Here is a 22,096-nt window from a genome sequence, read left to right as displayed (position 1 = left end):
AGATGGTTTTGTTTGGGAGAGTGAATTTAGATTAAGAGTGACTGACCTGCAGAGGGAGATAGATGAGTTGAAAGAGGAGGTGGAATGTCTAGGGAATGAGAGCAGAAGTATGAAAGATAAGATTAGGAGAATGGAAGAGATGAATGCAAGGCGAATCAGAGTAGGAGAGAGAGAGAATTTAAGGAGTATGAGTGAGAGGTATGGGGGTGCTAGAAGAGGAGAGATTGGAACAGTAGAAGAGAGGGAATGAGAGAGAGGTATGGGAATGCTAGCAGACGAGAGGATGGAAACAGTAGGAGAGATGGAATGAGAGAGAGATATGGAAGTGCTAGAAGAGGAGAGAATGGAAACAGTAGGAGAGATGGAATGAGAGAGAGGTATGGGAATGCTAGAAGACGAGCGGATGGAAACAGTAGTAGGAGAGACAGAATGAGAGAGGGATATGGCAGTGCTAGAAGTGGAGAAAATGGAAACAGTAGGAGAGAGGGAATGAGAGAGATGTATGGGAGTGCTAGAAGAGGAGAGAATGGAAACAGTAGAAGAGAGAGGTATGGGAATGAAAGAAGAGGAGAGAATGGAAACAATAGGAGCGATGGAATGGTAAGAGGTATAATGTATGGTGACTCAATGATCCGTGGTGTTCAAGATAGGATGTGTGAGGAGTGTTTGCCAGGAGGAACAATAGAAAGGGTGGCTATGGCAATTAAGAGAAGTGAAAGGGTGGATGAGATGATTGTGATGGTAGGAACGAATGACTTGAGTGGTAATGTAAGTCGGGCAGCGAGAGATATGAGATTTTTGCTTGAGACTGTACGGAAGAAGACAGAGAGAGGGAAAATAGTGTGCGTGTTGCCTAGGTATGATAATGATGAGCTGAGCAGAAGAGCGTGATATTGAATGGCATAATAGCGAGAATGTGTGACAAGAGAGGACTGGTATATGTGGATGCTTGGAGTGCGTTTGAGGAAAGAGAGGAGTTATTTGCGAGAGACCGTTTACATTTGAATGAGGAAGGACGTAGGCATCTGGAGAGATTGCTGTTCTGAACGAGTCAGTGTGTCCCAGGGAGGATGATAGCAGGGGGTGGCCTCTTGTGGGAATGGATACTTGGGAGAAGGGAGACAATGTCAGGTAACACTGAGCCCAGTGGAGTCTAGAAGGGATAATGCTGGGTATAGAAACAATGGCATTTATATGCTGTATACTAATGCCAGGAGTATCCGGAATAAGGGAGAGGAATTGGTGGCGCAGATAGCATCAGCCTGGCCAAAAATTATTGCGATCACTGAGACGTGGTTGACAGAAGGGGATATAAAAACAGAAATAGAAGTCGCTGGGTATAGCATTTTTCGCCAGGATAGGAGGGGAAAGCGTGGTGGTGGGGTGCTGCTTATGATAAGTGATGACCTATGTCCTCTAAGAGTGGAGAATTTGGAAGGAAGTGAGACAAATGATTTTGAGAGCGTATGGTGTGAGGTAGAGGTAGGCAAGACAGGATATTTAGTGGGGTGTTGCTACAGACCCAGGAGCACAGAGGATGGGGACCAGGAGATGTTTAGACAGCTAAGTTTGGCAAGTGCAAGAAGAATGATTGTTATGGGAGATTTTAACTTCAGTAGTATAAATTGGAGAGAGGAAGATGCATGTAACAATAGGGGAATGGAATTTCTAGAATTCTTGAGGGACAAATGTCTTAGGCAACATGTAACAGAGGGAACAAGAGGTTCAAAAATTTTGGATTTGGTTATAGCATCAGAAGAGTTGATAATAACTAAGTTGACGTCTCTCCCACCAGTTGGAGAGAGTGACCATATGGTTTTGACTTGGAAAATGAATAGACATGCAGGAGTATCAAAGAGACGGGAACTTATGTGGAATTATAAGGCAGGTGATTATAATAGTCTTAGACGTCAACTTCGGGAAGTTTCATGGAGGGAGGAATTGGAAGGCCGGGATATCACCAGTGCGTGGGAAATTGTGAAAGAATATTTGTTATCAGCAATGGTAAGTTGTATACCACGAGTGAAGAAGAGGGCGCAATTTGGAGTAAAGTGGATGACAAACAATATTAAACAGGAATTGCATGCGAAAAAGAGGCTATGGAAGAGATATAAGGAGACAGGTGAAGAGATGCATGAGGAATATAAGACACAGGCCAGAAGAGTGACTCGTGTGGTAAGGAAAGCGAAACTGGAATATGAGAGGAGATTGGCCCTAAGATCCAAAGAAAATCCTAGGGAATTTTTTAGCTATGTGGCCAGTAGGAGGAGAAATGACTGTGGAAGAATGATATTGTGGGATAAAAATGGGAATAGAGTGACTGATGCAGAGGACATAGTGGAATTGTTCAATGAACACTTTATTGGAGAATTTCATCCTAGAAGGAGTCAGTTTTAATGCTAGAGGGATAGGACTGGTACGAGGTCTGGAGGTACAGGAGGAGAGTGTGTTTCAGATACTGAGTACTCTGGATGTCAGTAAAGCTGTGGGACTGGATGGTATTTCACCATGAGTTTTGAGAGAATGTGCTAGGGAATTGACAATACCTTTAACGTGGCTTTTCAATGAAAGTCTGGCTTTGGCAAAGGTGCCCAGGGAATGGAAGGAAGGTAAGATAGTGCCATTGCATAAGGGTGGTAACAGACTGGAAGTGTCTAATTATAGGCCAGTCTGTGTGTCATCAGTAGTTGTTAAGATCTTGGAGAAAGTAGTGAGGGACCGTGTACAGCATTGGGCAGATGAGGGTAATGTTATCTGTGAGAATCAACATGGATTTGTGAAAGGACGCTCTTGTTTTAGCAATATGCTAGCCTTTTATAATAAAGTTACAAGAGCATTAGATGAGGGAAAGGCATATACTGCAATTTTCTTAGACTTGGCGAAGGCATTTGACAGGGTGCCACATGATAAGCTGATATTTAAGTTGCAGCACATGGGTCTGGATGTCAGATTGGTCAACTGGATTCAGGATTGGCTGTCTGATAGGTATCAGAGAGTTGTGTATGGTGGGGCAGTTTCCAGGAGGCAGAGGGTTAAAAGTGGGGTCCCACAGGGCTCAGTACTAGGACCTATATTGTTTAACCTTTATATCAATGACATAGCCAGTGGATTGCAGGGGGATATTCAGTTGTTTGCGGATGATGCGAAGCTTGGAAGGATTATTAGTAATAGTGCAGATGTGGTAGCCCTGCAAGAGGATTTAAATAAGCTAGATAGATGGGCAAATGAATGGGGGTATCAGTTTAATGCAGCAAAATGTAAAGTCTTGAGGTTTGGGAAACATCGATGGGATGCTGCATACTCTATGGGAGGAGTTATACTGGAGGAAGTAGGGGAGACAAGAGATCTGGGGTTGATGATTGATAGAAACCTGAAGTTTAGGGGACATATTGCAAAGGTGGTGAAGGTAACACAGAGGATTGCTGCTATTATGAGAAGGACACTGACCTGCAGAGATAAGAGGGTTATCATTCCGTTGTATAAGTCTCTGATCAGACCATACTTGGACTATTGTTCTCAGATTTGGTCCCCAGGATTTGAAGGGGATAAATTAACTGTGGAAAGGATACAAAGACGGATGACAAAGATGGTTTCAGGACTGTACAAGGATAGTTATGAGGATCGGCTGAGAGAATGTGGACTGCAGAGTTTGGTGGATAGAAGAAGGAGAGGTGATATGATTGAGACTTTTAAACTGTTGAGAGGTGGTTACAGGGTTGACACTGGGGAGTTCTTTCGCTTGGTTGATCAGCGGGAAGGAGTGATGACAAGAGGCCATCCCTGGAAGTTACGAAAGGAAACTGTGAGCAAGAGGGTAAGGAGTGGTTTCTTTGTGTGGAGGGTGGTTGAGCCATGGAATGCATTGCCTGATGGAGTGGTGGGAGCGAGAACGGTCAGTGAGTTTAAGGAGTGGTATGATAAACTTTGTGTTTCTCAGGGGGGGACCTCCCCTCGATGAGTCTTGATAGACTTTATGTCTTAGAAAGGACCTCCCTCGATGAGTCTTTTGACTCCTTGGAGGCCTGAATAATAATAATAATAATAATAATAATAAATGGCATCTAAATATCCATATCAGGATGGGTCTAATGATAGCTTAGCTTAGTAGCTTGTTGCACCTAGCATATGCATAGTCAGGAATAAAATGTTTAAACTTTTTCAAATCTGTTGTCATTTTATTTTTATTTTTTAAAATATTTTGTGGAAAAAACTTATTATCCAGAAAATACTGGAAATAAATTTTATATGTTATATATATATATATATATATATATATATATATATCAGGATTACATTTCTCATTTCTACCCAGACTGTTATTTTGCTTATATTAGAAGTATGCAGCTTGCCTAAGGAAAGAGGCCCTTGTCACAATTATACAGTAAAATGGTTTTTTGATATGACTTATGGAGGATGCAGTCGATTTTGGTATGGTGGATGCTATGGTAATAAGAATAAATTTGATACTCATGAAGAATGTGAGAAGTCTTGTGTAATACCTGAGGGATCTGGTAAGTTCTTAGATTCTGTGTAAATAATATAAGAATTAATTAATTAATTATTAAAATTATTAAAATTACAAAATAATTAATTATTGACAGATTTAGCAATCCAAGGGTTCAAATTTGAATTCACAATCATAATTCTTCACACAAAAACATATCTTTATATGCATGAAATAGCTGAATTGATTTTGATTACATTTGATAATAATAAATTATTATTGCAGAAAGTCTACTCTTAGGAACAAAAAAAATCTCCCTCCACTTCTCTCCTATAAGTACTTCTCAAAAGCTTATGTGTCTCAGTCATATAATTTTTTCATCTTTGGTTTACCAAACTCTGCAGTTAAATGACATTAGTTTGTGCTCATGACTAGTGTTTTATAACCCTTATATTATTATTATTATTATTATTATTATTATTACAGTAACCTCCATGGGATCAGCAGATTCATCCTGGGAGGTATGTTTAACTAGCAACATGTCTATTTATACTATTTATTATTGTTTTTTTTTTTATATTGGCATTCCATGGAGTCAAAAGATTCATTGCAGGAGACCCACTCTATCCATTAACACAATGCACTGTTCACTGTTGGGATGCTCACAACACTTCTAGTAATCCATTCCACTCATTCACCACTCTCTCCAAGTTTATTTATTTATTTAGCATTTGGCTAAGAAGAATACATGCATATGCTACCACACACACAAAAAAAACCACATACAAGACAACAAAATGCATAAAAGAATACAATAGTGTGAAGTGACATTGTAGTCGTATATACATATAAAAATATACAAATAAGCAGAAAATTAAAATTGAATGTCTAAGTTTGACAACTAGTCAATAGCATCAGTGGAAACTGACACTGGTCTCCCATGAAGGCTCTGTGAGGACAGTCAAATGTGATATGTTGTATAGTTTGGTTATCCTCACCACAGTCACAAGATGAGTTTGGTCTTATTCTCCAAGAAAATATGGAAGTTCTGCATCTACTATGGTTGCTGCGAACCCTATTTAGGGAGGCCTATATTTTTCGAGGTAGGTCAAACCCTGATGGAGGGCTGTTTGGATTAAAGACAGTCTGCCAGATTACCAGGGCTTTGGCAGTCCATTCCTTTTGCCATGCTATTGTTGCATCATAGCCCTCATTGACAAGTTGTTGTGCTGTTATAATAGGTCGGTGTTTTGACTTAAGCCTCTGGGATGTAAAGCGATCAATATCAGAGTGTATAGGAAGTAGTGGATTCTGGCAAATTTTGTTATATTCACGAATCAGGTTGTCTTGGCATTGTAGCTGTGGCAGTTGTATGTGGCTCAGAACTGGTAGCCAATATGATGGAGTAGTCTTTATTGTTCCAGAAATGATACGCATTGTCTGATTCAACACAGTATCAGTTAATTTAATGTGTGCACTGTTCAGCCAGATAGCTGAGCAGTATTCAGCAGTTGAGTAGATGAAGCCCACAGCAGATGTCCTTCATGTGGAAGCAAGACTCCCAGGTTGTTCTGCCAAGTTTATGCAGTATGTTATTTCTAGTTCTGAGTTTAGCAACAATATTGGAGAGATGTCTATTAAAGGAGAGGGCTCTGTCCAGGGTTATGCCCAGATACTTTGGATTAAAATTGTGTGGTAGTATGTTCCCATTGTGACATGCTATTGTTCAAATGTAAACAGCACCATTTCAGTCTTGGTAGTGCTTGGTCAAAGAAATTGTTTAGCTCCTCTAGGTCACTAGTTAGTATGTGCTCTATAGTACAGAAGTTCTGGTGTTGGAATGTGCTGCATAAATCATCAGCATATGCGCATTTTCTAGATGTTGTCCTTGAAGGTCAGAAATATACAAATTGAAAAGAAGAGAGGCCAGAACTGAACCTTGTGGGAGTCCATTGTTAAGTGTTCTTGGCTTGCTCATATCATCATCTAGAACTGGCAGGCCTGGTTGGCTGAATGGTTAGCATATCCGCTTTCCAACCAACAGGCTGCAGGTTCGAATCTCGCCGTAGGCATGGATGTTTGTGATTATCTGTGAAAATACTAATGGTGGTAGTGGACAGTAGTTGGCATTGGTGTAGATGAGGTGGTTCACTATAATTGGTGTTTGAGTGGTGGAAACAGAACTGTAGAGTAGGTGCCCTTCCTCCCTCGATGAGTCTTTGGACTCCTTGAAGGTGTCATGTAATGATAACAATAATAATAAAAAAACTATTAGATGTTCTATTAGATAGAATAGTGTTGATCACATGGGTCATTTTTTTACATTTCAGTATTTTAAGGTGCTTGTAGATCATGCTGTTCCTCCATATGGTGTCATATGCAGCCATCAAGTCTATAAAGACTGCACCAGTTTTAAGGCATTTTTCGAAACCAGATTCTATATGTGTCATTAGGGCCAAAACTAGATCTTCACAGTTACACCCAGGCCTGAAACCGGCCTGATCCCTCATGAACAAGCTGGTTCATGTCAATAATAATAGTACTAATAACTAAATACTTAAGGAATTGACAGTGTACACTAGAAATATAAATGAAATCAACTTTAATATATGCTTTGCAATATTTTAGCAACGTCACGTGCCATCTTCATGGGAACTTAAGATAAAGACACGTGCACGCAAGTACTACATAACAGCAAATGAGAAACGAAGCGAGGAAGTGACCATTTTCCTAAAGTCCTGATGGTGCCCCCCCCAGTGGGCTATATTAGGTGTTCTTGGCCTTTGGGCTGAAGTTCTGATATATGTTTCCCAAATTTGGGGCAGTCTCATGCATCCAAATTTGTTAAGGTTTGGCATGTTCTTAAGGGTTGAGGCTGATTCCATGAATAATCTTTCATATTTGAACTTGCTGCGGTGTATTACTGTGGCTTTCTTCCACCTTATTCTGTGGCGAGTATCTAGATGGCCACATGGTTTGGATACACTCCTCTCCTTCTTAATACACTTAAACAACCTAGAATCACGTTCACCCTGGAAAAAGAGAAAAACAATAGCCTCCCCTTCCTAGACACACTAGTCACCCGCCAACCTGATGGAACCTTGGTTTTCTCAGTTTATAGAAAACCCACCCATACAGGCAGATACATTCACCAACAATCCCCCCCACACACACACACAACAATATTGAGTTATTGAGACACTATTCAACAGGGCAAAACTAATCTGTTCAAATGACCAAGTCCTAACTACTGAACTAAAACATCCTTAACACTTTCTCAGCCAATGGTTACCCCCCCCCCCCTCAAAAAAAAATACTAAAACCAGTTATCCACAACTCCCCTCCCCTTCCCTTCACAAAAAAGATTACTCTAAATACATCACCATTCCCCACATCCTAGGCACCTCGGAAAAAATCAGCAAAATCCTAAAAAAAACATGACTTGACCTCTTGTTACAGACATATTAGAAAACTGGCATCCCTTATCTGCTCCACTGAAGACCAACCACTTCCCCTAGACCTACCTAGTGTATACCAGGTCCCTTGCAGCTGTAAATTGTCCTACTTTGGCCAAACAGGCAGGACAGCAAATATCAGAATCTCAGAACACAAGGACTACATCCGATTTCACCAGTACAGCCACTCTGGGTTTGCAGACCATGCTCTGGATACCGTCACAGAATAAGGTGGAAGAAAGCCACAGTAATACACTGCAGCAAGTTCAAATATGAAAGACTATTCATGGAATCAGCCTCAACCCTTAGGAACATGCCAAACCTTAACAAATTTGGATGCATCAGACTGTCCCAAATTATTTGGATGCATGAGACTGCCCCAAATTTGGGAAACATATATCAGAAGAACTTCAGCCCAAAGGCCAAGAACACCTAATATATCCCGCCAGGACTTTAGGTCTTCCTCGCTTCGTTTCTCATTTGCTGTTATGTAGTACTTGCATGCACATGTCTTTATCTTAAGTTCCCACGAAGATGGCAACGTGACATTGCCGAAATATCGGAAAGTATATATTAAAGATGATTTAATTTATATTTCTAGTGTACGCTGTCAATTCCTTAAGTATTTAATTATCATGTTTAACCAGCGTATAAACCTTTCTACAGGAATAATAGTACTAATTCTATTGTAAATAAGTCTTTCTAATAACTTAAGACAGACACTGAGCAGTGCTATAGCTTTCAGATTTATCAACGAGCTTTCCAGGTTTCAGGATGGCTATTATCTTTGATTTTTTTTAAATTCTGCTGGTAATCTACCACTCTGTAGAATATTAGAAAAGAATTTTGTCAGCCATTCCACTGTACTTGGTCCAGAGTTTTTTAAAAACTCAGTGTGAATATTATCAAAATCCAGGCACTTTACAAGTTTTCACTCCCTGGAGTGCAGCTAGAAGTTCTTCTTTGGTGAATGGATTCAATAGATTGGTCGCTTCAGAACAACCTTCTTTAAGTCTGATCAATTCCTTCCTAATTATTTTAGTGTGGGTTTTTTCTGATTTAGCTCTGGACAGATTCACTTTCCGATTGGCAATAGAGTTGTCATTAACAGCAGCTTTTGCATTGGGGCAATGGGAATTAAATTACCACCCAACCTTTTAAGGAGGCTCCATGCCTTCCTGCTTGAATGTTTAAAGTTCAACCTTTCCATGGTGTCAATCCTTTTGTTCTTTCTAGCTTCATTTAAGCTGTCAATAAGATCATCTGCAACATCCACATGTCCACTATTCAGATCGTCGTTATAAAGTGCTTTGTTGGTTTTGCTCCAACCAGGTATGTATTCTTTCCTAGCACCTCTAGGGATATGTTTTTTGGTGTAGAAATTACTATTTACACAAATCTTTGGTAGTTATAAGATTGTGGCAGAATCCAGCGCACATTTTTATCTAGATCTGATGAAAAGCTGTTCAGTTTGCCTTGGCAAAATTCCAACATGGCATTAGTGTAGTTTCAGTAATTGGGATTTGAGGGCCCATCTCAATAAAGACAAGGCGGTGTTGACTGTGTGGGAATCTTCCTAAAACACGACAGCTGGTTGGCAATGGGAGGTCCCTTTGATTGGTTGTTACAAAATAAGTCAGGATTGGTGCCACTATTCTCTAGCCGAGTTAAAAGTGCAGTAATCCTTGGGATCAAAAATCAGCTGTATGTTGTTTGCCTTTGCCCACTCAGTTAGCTTGGTACCATTTGCATCAATTTCTCTATAACCTCATTGGGTATGATGACTGTTCAAGTCTCCAATATAAACAGCAGGATGCATTAAAGCTGGCTAAACTTCATCAGGCCAGCTTGTAGACATTAATTATTTTGGGTTGTTAACTTCTATAATAATAGTAGATAAGTTTGAAACATCGCTAGCAGAAATGAAACGGACCTTAGTAAGTGAATTTCGGGCATAGGTGGCTATCCCATGCATCTGATGGTATGTTGCTCCTATAAGATTGAAACCTGGAATGGAGCCTCTTTCTCGTAATTGTGACTCATTGCTTGCATGGGTTTCTTGTATGATGGCAATGTCAATTCTGTTGTCATGAAGAAGTCTAGTAAGACATTCACTCTTAGCCATGCTGATACTTTCTATATTCAGCTGGCAGACTCTGAGCAGTTGTCTAACGGACCGAGTCTTAGGGCACCTGGTTGACAGGATGAGTCCTAGTTTCCATCATTGTAACCTGATAAACTGTTTGCATATGCATGTACACTAATCCAGGAGATCCTAAGATAGTCTGGATGGCCAAGTCATTTTAGCTCTTTAGCTTTACCTAGGATGCACCACGTGGAGGCGAGCTAGAGTTGCATCCTAAGTAAAGAACCTAGTCTGTACACCCTTACTAACCACACTCTTAGATCGCTTCCAAGTGTGGTCCCCCCCCGTTTCTCCCTACTCTTCGTATATTGAAGAATTTCTTCTGTGTCTATCTTATAGTGTCTGTCCTTTTAGTGTCCCCATAGGGAACATTCCACATACCTGTCACCAGCATGGTCACTCATCTCTGAATCTTCTCCACCAACTGCCAATCTCCAAGAAATGCTGATGACCAAATTGTATTTGTGCACAGTAGTCAACATGGCTGAGTCATAATCTTATAGAGAGGGATAATAACCTACATATCTTTACTTGTCAATGTGTTCTTCAGCATTGAAGTAATCCTCTGAGTTATTTTGAGAGCTATTTTGCCAACTCTTGCAATATGTCCTCTGAATTTCAGATCTCTATCCACCATCACCCCCCAGATCCCTAGCCTCATCACTTTCCTGTATACTAGTACCACCATCAATATGTTACAAAGTTTATAATCTTTTCATCCTGAAGTGCTTTGAATTGCTAACTGTTGTCCTTTTCCTACATTGCCAATTTATTTAAATCATCTTGTAAGATATCTACATCACTTTTATCAACCATTACTCTCTCTAGTTTTGGGTCATCGACAAACAACTGAATATTGTTATTATTACATCAATTCTCCTGGAGTCAAAGACTCCAGGAGAATTACATAAATTATGTAAGAAAAATAATTTTTTCTTACATAATTTATTATGTAAGAAATACATAATATTTACATAAATATTAAGAGTTACATAAATTATGTAAGAAAAATACATTATATTACATTACATTATAAAGTGAAATAAATATACATATATACATTACAAAAGTCCACACGCTTACAGTAAACCTCTCCTCCCATACTGAAGCTTAAACTTATTCACACTCTTAGCATTCACAATATACTCAAGCAATGCATTCCACTCACCCAGCATTCTCCATGTAAAAAAAATACTCCTCACTCTCTTATTTATCACTTCCTTCCGCAATTTGCAAGGACTGGCCTCTAGTTCTCGCCTCTTCCTTATTTTCCACTATCTGAAAAACCTCTCTCTCTTGTATCCATCCTGTAAATACCCTTCAAGAGCTTAAACATCTCAATCATATCATCCCTTCAACTTCTGTCAGCCAGACTGTGCAGATTATGACTTCAATCTATCCTTATAGTTAACATTCCACCTGAAATCATTTTTGTCCATTACCTCTGCACCTTCTTCAAAGTATTTTCACCCCTGTAAGTGCAGGTGACCAAATCTGAGCACAGTAATTCAGATGTAGCCTGATCAAGTCAGTGGCATCATGTGCCCATTTTGGTTGGATACTGTCATGTGGGTTATGCAATCCATGCTACAAAATCCACATCAATTTTATTATTACCCCAATACCCCATAGAGTCAAAGACTCATCTAGGAGGTCCTTTTATCATACACACAGCTCATCCTACCTTGCGTTTAACGCACTCACGTTAGCCTGAGAGTGCAGATGCTACACTCTCATGCAAGACATTCCAATCATTCACAACTCTGCATGCAAAAAATCTGCTTCTCACTCCCCTGCTCACACTCTCCTTATACAGGCTTCTAGGGATGATATCTGATTCTCCCCTGATCTCCCACTGTTTTCTGTAGAACCTCTCCAACATTGATCCTATAACAATACCTTACCAACTTGTAGGTCTCTATCATATCTCCCCTCTTCCTCGTATCTATCCACTAGACTCTGTCAATTGCATCTTCTCAACCTTTCCTCATATTTGAATATACCACCCCCCCCTTTCATATCTTCTGCTACATCATTAATGTACAAATTGAATGAGTGGTGGTCCTACTACAGAACCCTGGGCACTCACTAGTCACCCTCATTCACCTTGATTCCACTCCACCATACACCACCCTCTCATGTCTATCAGCCCACCCCCCATCCATACCACCAGCCTCATATCTATACCCATTTGTTCCAACTTATGTAATAGTTTTCCACTTAGTATTCTGACAAATATCTTTGCAAAATCTAGCAGTATCATGGTGTAACTATCTTTGTCCATTTCTGCTGTCTTATTATAAAATATGAGTTAATTAGGCAGGACTTATCTTTTACAAAGCATTTCTGCACCCCTATAAAGTATCATATTCCTTTCCACCCATTCCTGATTTTTACTTTTAACCAACTTTTCCAATACTTTAACTGCCACTCCAGAGATATTAATTGGTCTGTAATTTGATACTTCTGTCTTGGAGTCATCTTTATGTAGTGGAACTATCTTACTTGCTTTTCACTCCCTTGGAACCTCTCAGAGCTGAGATGTAGATTAAACAACTTTGTCAGAGGCGCTGCAAGTTCACTTGCACATTCTCATAGCACTTGAGCAGACTTATTGTCCAGGCCCACTTCTGTATTTACAGTGATATTTTTCAATATACTGAGTACCTCCAGTTCATCTACCTTAATGCTAATGCTCACATTAGTCTTTGTTACCTCAGTAACTGCAAAGTTATACATGGTTATACCTGGATGATATACCCTTCAAAGTGATCACTTAGTAACTAAAGTATTTCTTCTGCTTTTTTCACTTTCCTACCGTCAGCACTAAGCAAAGTTATTTTTCCATAATCATTCTTTCTCTTACTTGCTATGTAGCAAAAAAAACTCTTTTGGATTTATTTTGGCCTACTAAGCCAAATTTCTCTTGAAATCTGATTTTATGTTCCTTACCATACCATTTACCCTTCTTACTTGTGCTTTATACTGCTCATGGCCATGCTGATCACCTTGTTGTTTATATTTCTTCCACAATGCTTTCTTTTTTTCAGCTCGTGCTTTATATTGCTAGTCATCCACTTAATCCCTATTCAGTTTATCCTCCTGACCCTGGGTATGCCCTCTGATACTACCTTGCTCAAACTGTCCTTGACCACTTCCCATGCACTAATGACATTCATTCCATGTAGTTTCTTATGCCATGGCACTGCTCCAATTTGTTTCCTAAGTCTGTCATAATTACCAGCTTTATAGTTCAATATAAACCCTTTCTTACTGAAATTTCCACATGTTGAACACCTTCCCAGGACAAGACTGCGAAGTCACTTTCCCTGATTGGAGGTAAATTGCTACTGAAGTTATAAATAGATCTGATGTTATTACCAGCGTGTGAAATTACCAGCACTGTATAAATTCCATTTCCATTTTGCCATGTGTCCTTTCCTCCTTCCAATCTGTCTCAGTGTAGTTGATGTCTACTATCATGATAATTGTTTGGCCTGCACTTATTGTGCTGATTGTGTTTTTCTTTTTTCATCATAAATGGCCTTGTTGCAAGTGATGTTCTCACTAACTGCATGGTAAACCTTTGTGAACTGCTGAATGTTAGGATTTTGCTCCTCAAGCTTAGCAAATTCTGCTTCAATGAAACAAAAGCCTTCAGCTAATTCTTTTTGTGGTAAACGTTCTTGGCTCTGGATCATCTGATTCTTCATGTTCTTGTGTTTCTATCAGCTTCTCTATCTCAATAAAGTCTTCATTGGTTAATTCTTGTGAATGGGACTCTAGTAAATCAATGACATCGTTTTCATTGATGTCCAATTGCAGTCCATTGCCACCATCCATCACAGTTTTTCTGCTTCGGCGATATCTTTTGTGAAGCCACAAAAATCATCACAGAATTGACAGCACAGTTTGTTCTATACCCCTTTAATTGTTGATTGCTTCACTTCTGCCCAAGAATCAGCAATGTTTTTAATGGCATAATGGATGTTATAATTCTTTTAGAACTGTCTCAAGGTCATCGCATCATCTTCTGTAACCCTGAATGCTTGCAGGAATATATGCCATAAGTAATAAGCCTTAAATGCAGAAATGACTTCCTGGGCCATTGGCTGTAATAATGATGTAGTGTTTGGTGGTAAAAATGCTACCTTTACATTAGGGTGAAGGTCATATAAAGATGTTGGATGTCCAGGAGCATTGTCCAGCACACGAAGAATTTTAAAGGGAATTTTCTTTTTTGAACAATAACATTCCACAGCAGGAATAAAACAGTAAGAGAACCAACCTTCAAACATGGCAAGTGTGACCCAGGGCCTTAAATTTGACTTCCATATAATGGGAAGAGCTGCTTTAATAATGATTTAATCACACATGTAAACAATTTAATTGCACATGTAAACAAACCGAATTGCAGGTTTGTTTACATGTGCGAAAGAAACTAGTTCCCAAATTATTGATTTCATTATTTAATTATTAATTATTCTTATTGGAGCTCGTTCGCAAGTACGGAACACCGTAAGTCTGGTCGTCCATAACCCGGGGACCACCTGTATATATATATATATAAAACTTATCCCACTCATGATACTAATGTACTCTAGGTTTACAGCCTTTCACGAGTAGGAGTCACATTTAAAAAATGTAATTCTTCTCAAATATTCTTTGTTAATTTTATTATAAGAGGAATTACTTAATGCTCCTTATCAAATCCAGGCAGATCTTTATAAATAATACTATCATTCTAATTTTGTATAAATGCTCTAATTCTCCACTTCAAGAAATGCATACTGATCTACACTCAAACAATCATTTTAACCTTCATCCTTATGCAATGGCACTGTTATGCCTTCCTTTTACTCCTTAGGGTCTATGTGGCACAATCTCATTTATATTTAGGTATGCCTTTTTGACTCTGGAGTACTTAGCATGCTAATTCATTTCTAGTTCCGTAATCCTCTCTGCTTCTATAGGTTTATGCCTATAGAAACAGAGATTCATTAGGATGACCTAATATAGTACTAAAATAGCTCTACTATGGATTTTTTCTTCACAGGATGAAATACCCCAATAAAGTATTGGGGTATTTCATGATAGTGTTTGGACTTTGATAAGGCATTTGATAGAATATATGAATGGCTGTTGCATAAACTAGAGAGTTCTGGAATACAAACTATTCCTTTTGATAAGTGGGTGGCTGAGAGAGAGGTAACACAAAGTGGTATGATGTGGGGGGGGGTACCTTCCAGATTTAAGGTGACTAGTAGTATACCTTAGTGATCAGTCCTTGGAATGTTGTTGTTCAATCTTTGCATTAATGATATTGGGAAGGACCTAATGTAATGTAATATCATTCAACTGCTCCATTGAGGTGCTTTCAAATTTTTTTATTTATTGTATTTTTTATATAGAAGGTGGGGGAGAAGACAAGGGTGCATTCATGAAAGCTAAATTTTGTATGTGGTCAAGAAAGGGGGTTAGAGTTAGATTATTCTCTCACAGAGCAGTGAGTAAGTGAAACTATTTGCCTGCTGAAGTAGTGAGTACATCTAGTGTGAATGAAGTTAAGAGAAAGTATGATAGCGTGTGGGGGGGATGTATGGTTTTATTATTATTATTATTATTATTATTAAACAAGACCTCATGGAGTCAAAGACTCATCTAGGAGGTCCTTTTATCTTACACACACATCTCATCATACCGTGTCTTAAACACATTCAAACTACTTGCAGACACCACGCTCTCAGGCAAGACATTCCAATCACTCACAACTCTGCACGAAAAAAACCTGCCTCTCACTCCCTTACTCACACCCTCCTTATACAGTTTCCAGGGATGACCTCTGGTTCTCCCCTGATCTCCCACTATTCTCTGTAGAACTTCTCCACCATTGATCCTATAACAACCCCTTACCAACTTGTAGGTCTCTATCATATCTCCCCTCTTCCTTCTCTCCACGAGACTCTGCAAATTACATCTTTTCAATCTTTCCTCATACTCAACATTCCAGAGGTCAGAAACTACCTTAGTCAGTCGCCTTTGGACCCTTTCCAACATCTCTACATCCTTCTGAAAACCCGGTGACCAAATCTGGGCACAATAGTCCAAGTGTGGCCTAATCAAAGCCTTATACATTGGAACAAGTATCTCCCTACTTTTACATGTCAGTGTCCTCCGCATCATTCCCAGAAGTCTTTGTGTTGTCTTCACAATTTTGGCGATGTGTCCCCTAAATTTTAGATCCTTATCCACTATCACCCCCAGATCTCTTATTTCCTCTACTTCCAACAATATATTCTCACCAAGCATAAATTCTGCATCCCATCTTTGTTTTCCAAATTTTAAAACTTTACATTTTGCAACATTGAACTCACATCCCCATTTGCTTGCCCAATCACTCAATTTATTCAAGTCTTCTTGCAAGGCCACAACATCTTCACTACTCTTTATGGTTCGTCCCAACTTTGCATCATCTGCAAACAACTGAATATCTAGATCCAAATCTTCGCCAGTATCATTAATATACAAGTTAAATAGTAATGGCCCTAAAACAGACCCCTGAGGCACTCCACTAGTGACTTTCCTTTTCCTGGATATTGCATCCCCATACACAACTTGTTGATACCTATCAGATAGCCAGTCTCCAATCCAATGCACTAATCTAATATCCAACCCCATCTGCTCTAGTTTGACTGTCAACTTATCATGAGGTACTCTATCAAAAGCCTTTGCGAAATCCAAGTATATTACTGTGTATCCTTCTCCTCTGTCCAAGGAAGCAGTCACTTTATTGTAATAAGTAAGTAGATTACTAAAACATGACCTCCCTTTAGCAAATCCATGCTGTCCATCAAAGATCATACCATTGTTGTCAACCCAACTCTGGATCCTAGCTCTCACAAGCCTCTCCAACAACTTAACCACAACACCTGACACACAGATAGGCCTATAGTTTGATGCTTGAGTTCAATCACCTCCTTTATGAAGTGGCACAATCTTGCCCTCCTTCCACTCTTTAGGAACTTGACCAAGTGCAAGACTCGTATTAAAAAAATATGTCAAGGCAGGTGTCAACTCTCTGGCACACTCCTTCAGAATACGTGGTGATATATTATCAAGTCCCACAACCTTATTTACATCTAGTTTACTCAACTCCCCAAACACCTCTTGCTCACTTACAGTCAGTCTCTCCTCCCCATCATCAACTGCTCTTAATCTCTCCATGAAGTCACATTCACAAGATTGAAAGATCTTTATGAATTGCTCATTAAGTATCTCCACAACACATTCTGCAACAGCTGTCTTTATACCATTTCCTCCAATCAATGTCATCCTTCCATAATCATTCTTTCTTTTGCTGGCTACATATCGAAAGAACTCCCTAGGATTCTTTTTTGGCTTCATTAGCTAACTGCTGTTCATACCTCTCTTTAGCTACTCTCACCAACCAAGTCACCCTCCTTGCCTGGTCTTTGTAGACCTCATGAAATTGGTTACTTCCACTTCTCTTATGCTGTCTCCACAATGCCTTTTTTTTCTGTATTGCATGCTTAATCTCTTTATTCATCCATCTCACACATACCTTATTTAACCTTCTCACCCGTGGTATACATTTAGACATTGCATCTACTAAATAGTTTTTGAAAATCCCCCAAGCTGCATTGATCTCTTTTCCAGCTAACTCCTCATTCCATGCTACATCTTCAAGCTGTCTCCTGAGCTCTTCATAATCACCCCCCTTGTAGTTCCACATATACCCTTTTTTCACAGGGGTCCTTGCACTGCTGGCAACCATCCAGGTAATCACCTCATGGTCACTTTCACCAATTGGTGGATGATTTGACACCTCATTTATAATTACATCCTCCGATGAGATGACCAAATCCAAGACCCTTAATCCTCGTGTGCCCTCTGTCACATACTGTCTGAGGTAGTTATCCCTCAAAAACTCAAGAAACTCATTTTCTTTACTTCCAGTCGTTATCTCTTCAATCCAGTCTATATTGCCATAATTAAAATCACCCATAATGATCACCCTTTTCTTATTTGCTTGGCTTATTTGACTATACATTTCACTATCACCACCATCCACATTACCAGGTCTATAACAACATCCCACCAAGTATTTGATTCTATTCACCTCTATCTCACACCATACTGCCTCAAAACCACTGGCCCTATTTCTCTCTTGCATCTCTACCTTGTATGGACATAACTCTTTCTCTATCATCAATAGCACTCCCCCTCCCTTTTTATCCCTTCTATCCTCACGAAACACATCATACCTTTCCATCTCTATTCCTGTCAGGATGTCGTCCTCATCTAACCATGTCTCACTTATTCCAACAATCTCAGGGTACACAGACACAATTAGTGCAACCATTTCATCCGCCTTGTTTCTTATGCTTCTAGCATTGGTATACAAACACAACAACTCATTTCTGGATCTACAGCTAGTTCCACTGATACCATTCACTCGATGTGCTCTCTCCATGCTGGACTGGGGCCATTTCTCTTTCTGCTTCTTCATTTTAGAACCCTTTGCAACAACATCTGTTTCCTCTTGATCCCTGGTCATCCCATTACTTTCCTGCCTACACATGCTCTCACCTCCTCTTGGAGCATCCACCTTTCTCACGCTGTGTATCCCTGTCCACCCTGGGCCTCCCCGTTTCCCTGCTCCTCTTGCACACCCATTCTCTCATTTTCTATAATCATACCACTCACCTCTCCATTCATTTCCACTTCTTCAATCTCTCCTGTCTTACTCTCCTGCTCTTCCACATCACTCCCCTCTCGATCTGATTCATTCTCTCTATTCACTTCTCTACCTTCCAGCAGCAGTCTCTCCAAGCGACTCACACCATAACCACTCAAATGCAGTCCATCGCTCCCATACAGCTCACTTCGTCCCTCAAACTCATTCCACACATTAACAAACTGTACACCCATCTCCTCACACATTTCAGCCAGAATACCATTCATAATCCTTGCTCTCCGCCTCATTTCACCACAATCATACCTAGGCAACACACTGACCACCCTTCCTGTCACACTATTCTCTTTTATCTTTCCAAGCAGTCTCTTGACATTCATTTTGACATGCTCTTTGTTCTCTCTCAAATCATTTGTACCAATTAATACAATTAACTCTTTTGCTCGCTCCCGCCTCATATCCAATGCCTCAATCACTCTACTTATTTTACCGCCTGGAAAACATACCTTGTGCATTTTATCCTCTAGCACACCTTTAATAATGGAGTCGCCATACAACGCCACTCGCTCATCTTTCGTTAACTCTTTCATGCCATCATGATTTATTTTAATAGTTTTGACCTGAATTCTCTTAATTTCATTCCGCATCCATTTCATTTCTTGCCTCATCCAATCTAATTCACTTTCCGAACCTCGCGACACATTCTCTCTATCATTAAATCTTTCTAACTTTCTAACTCTCGACCCCCTCTTCTCACATTCCCTCTCATTCATCCTTCTTTGTTTCCGTACTTTCGGTCCAACATACGTCCAACTTTCACTATCATTCTTCTCACTTTCACTCTCATTTATCCTTCTTTGTTTCCGTACTTTCGGACTAACATGCGTCCAACTTTCGCTATCATTCTTCTCACTTTTACTGTCATTCATCTTTCTTTGTTTCAGTACTTTCGGTCCAACATGCGTCGAACTTTCGCCATCATTTATTCTTTCAATTTTTTTTACTTGCGATTTCTGCATTACGCAAGTTCTACTTTCATTCGTTCTCTCAATTTCGTTTCTTTCCACCTCACTTTCGTCCCTTTTAACATCCGTTACGGTTGTCAAATCGCTCTTTTTCTTTTTTCCTGATTTTTTAACATTTTTTCACTTCTCTTGCTCACCATCCATTTCTTTCAAACGTGCAATCGCGACACAATCAGTACTAGCACTTTCTGTCATCAATTTCATATTCGCATTCATTATTTCTTCGTTCAGGTCACACTTCGCACACACCCTTCTTCCATCCGCACTAAACATCCACAAATCATTTATGTAATCGAAGGATTACATATAACAGACCTCACACTTAACGAAACGACTGAAATCTACATTCAAATCATGGAATGACAATGCCGCCGCCATTTTTTTTTTTTTTTTCTCTCTGCCGGTTACTAGGTCTAATAATAACGATTTCGTAATTTAGTTTAGACAAGAAAAAAAAAACCCACACTAATAATACCGGTAGCGTACAACGTTTACAGCCACTCTTACTCAAACAATTACGCATATATACTTAATTATTCCTAGTAAAAACTTATCTGAATCAGGAGCTCTTCAAAACACGTCCGCTGTACTTGGCCCACTAGCGCCCCCTCTTCCTTGATGAGTTTGTTCTCCTGATTTCATAGAGGTCTCAGTTAATAATAATACAGTGATCATGAAACAGCTCACTAAGTTATCTGCAATGGTCACCTGACCACCTACTCCAAATGAGAAGGTTCCATAATCAGTTCTCCTTCTGCTCGCTATATAATGAAATAACTCCTTTGGACTTTACTTGAAACATAGTAATAGTTCATTACCTTAAATTTGTACTCCTAATTATCATTTTTCAAAGTTTTCTTTCTAGTCTCAACATCAAATGAAAATACAACAGTAGTTATTAAGAGGTTGAAGAACAGGCAAATCTGTGAGTAATCTTTGAGGTGTGAGTAGGTGCCCACATGCAGTCACAACACCTAACTATGCCTGCCACGCATGGCAAAGGTGGTGGCAATAAAGCCAACATCATATCACTTCTAGTACCCCTACTACTGACAAACCATTAATCAGTAATTATTATTAATCAGGCCTCCATGGAGTCAAAAGACTCATCGCGGGAGGTCCTTCCTAGGAAACACAAAGTCTATCAAGACTCATCACGGGAGGTCCCTCATAGGAAACACAAAGTCTATCATACCATTCCTTAAACTCGTTGACCTCGCTCTCACCACTCTATCAGGCAATGCATTCCATGGTTCAATGACCCTCCATGCAAAGAAACCACTCCTCACCCTCTTGCTCACAGCTTCCTTTTCATAACGTCCAGGGATGGCCCCTTGTCATCACTCCTTCCCACTGTTCAACCAAGCAAAAAAACTGCCCAGTATCAACCCTGTAACCACCTCTCAACAGTTTAAAAGTCTCAATCATATCACCTCTCCTTCTTCTATCTATCAAACACTGCAGTCCACATTCCCTCAGCTGATCTTCATAACTAACATTGTACAATCCTGAAACCATCTTTGTTATCCGTCTCTGTACCCTTTTCACAGTTAATTTATCCCCTTCAAATCCTGGGGGCCGTTTCTGAGAACAATAGTCTAAGTGTGGTCTGATCAGGGTCTTATACAATGGAATGATAACTCTCTTATCTCTGCAGGTCAGCATCCTTCTCAGTATTGCAGCAATCCTCTGTGTTACCTTCACCACCTTTGCAATATGTCTTCTGAACTTCAGGTTTCTATCAATCATCAACCCCAGATCTCTTGTCTCCCCCTACTTCCTCCAGCACAACTCCTCCAATAGAGTATGAAGTGTCCCATCGATGTATCCCAAAACCTCAAGACCTTACATTTTGCTGCATTAAACCGACATCCCATCATTAGCCAATCTGCCTAGCTTATTCAAATCCTCTTGCTGGGCTACCACATCTGCACTATTACTAATAACCCTTCCCAGCTTCACATCATCTGCAAACAACTGAATATCCTCCTGCAATCCACTGGCAATGTCATTGATATAAAGGTTAAACAATATAAGTCCCAGTACTGAGCCCTGTGGGACCCCCCCCCTCTTGTAATCAAACTGAGCAAGATATCAAGTGTTATAGCTACAAACTCGATATCAGAGAAATAAAAAAAAAAAGTTTTATGTATGATTTCTGTTGCCAGTGGACACAAGATAGCTATATAAAGATTGATAAATCAGCACCCTGCTTCTGCTGACCTGAACTAGTTTTCTATCCAATTATTATTAATGAATAAAAGGAATACATATGTATTCCTTTTATTAACAATTTTTAAACCTTGGTAA

At 39.6% G+C, this 22,096-nt stretch overlaps 1 protein-coding gene across 3 annotated transcripts in view; it reads left to right on the top strand.

Moving 5' to 3' along the window:
- The window catches only part of LOC150102627 (papilin-like), an 843,028-nt gene that overhangs the window by 547,505 nt on the left and 273,427 nt on the right, over positions 1-22,096 (top strand). For all 3 annotated transcript variants that reach the window (XM_090399411.1, XM_090399410.1, XM_090399409.1), the window contains one exon: positions 4,335-4,511. In XM_090399411.1, coding sequence (XP_090255537.1) covers positions 4,335-4,511 — 177 coding nt within the window. The remainder of the gene's footprint in view (positions 1-4,334; positions 4,512-22,096) is intronic.

This window comes from Typopeltis vanoorti, chromosome 10 (assembly GCF_054136105.1).
Source record: "Typopeltis vanoorti isolate ZY-2024b chromosome 10, IOZ_Tvanoo_1.0, whole genome shotgun sequence".
NCBI lineage: Eukaryota > Metazoa > Arthropoda > Arachnida > Uropygi > Thelyphonidae > Typopeltis > Typopeltis vanoorti.
The sequence above is the reverse complement of the archived record's forward strand: the minus strand, read 5'-3'. Positions and strand labels throughout refer to the sequence as shown.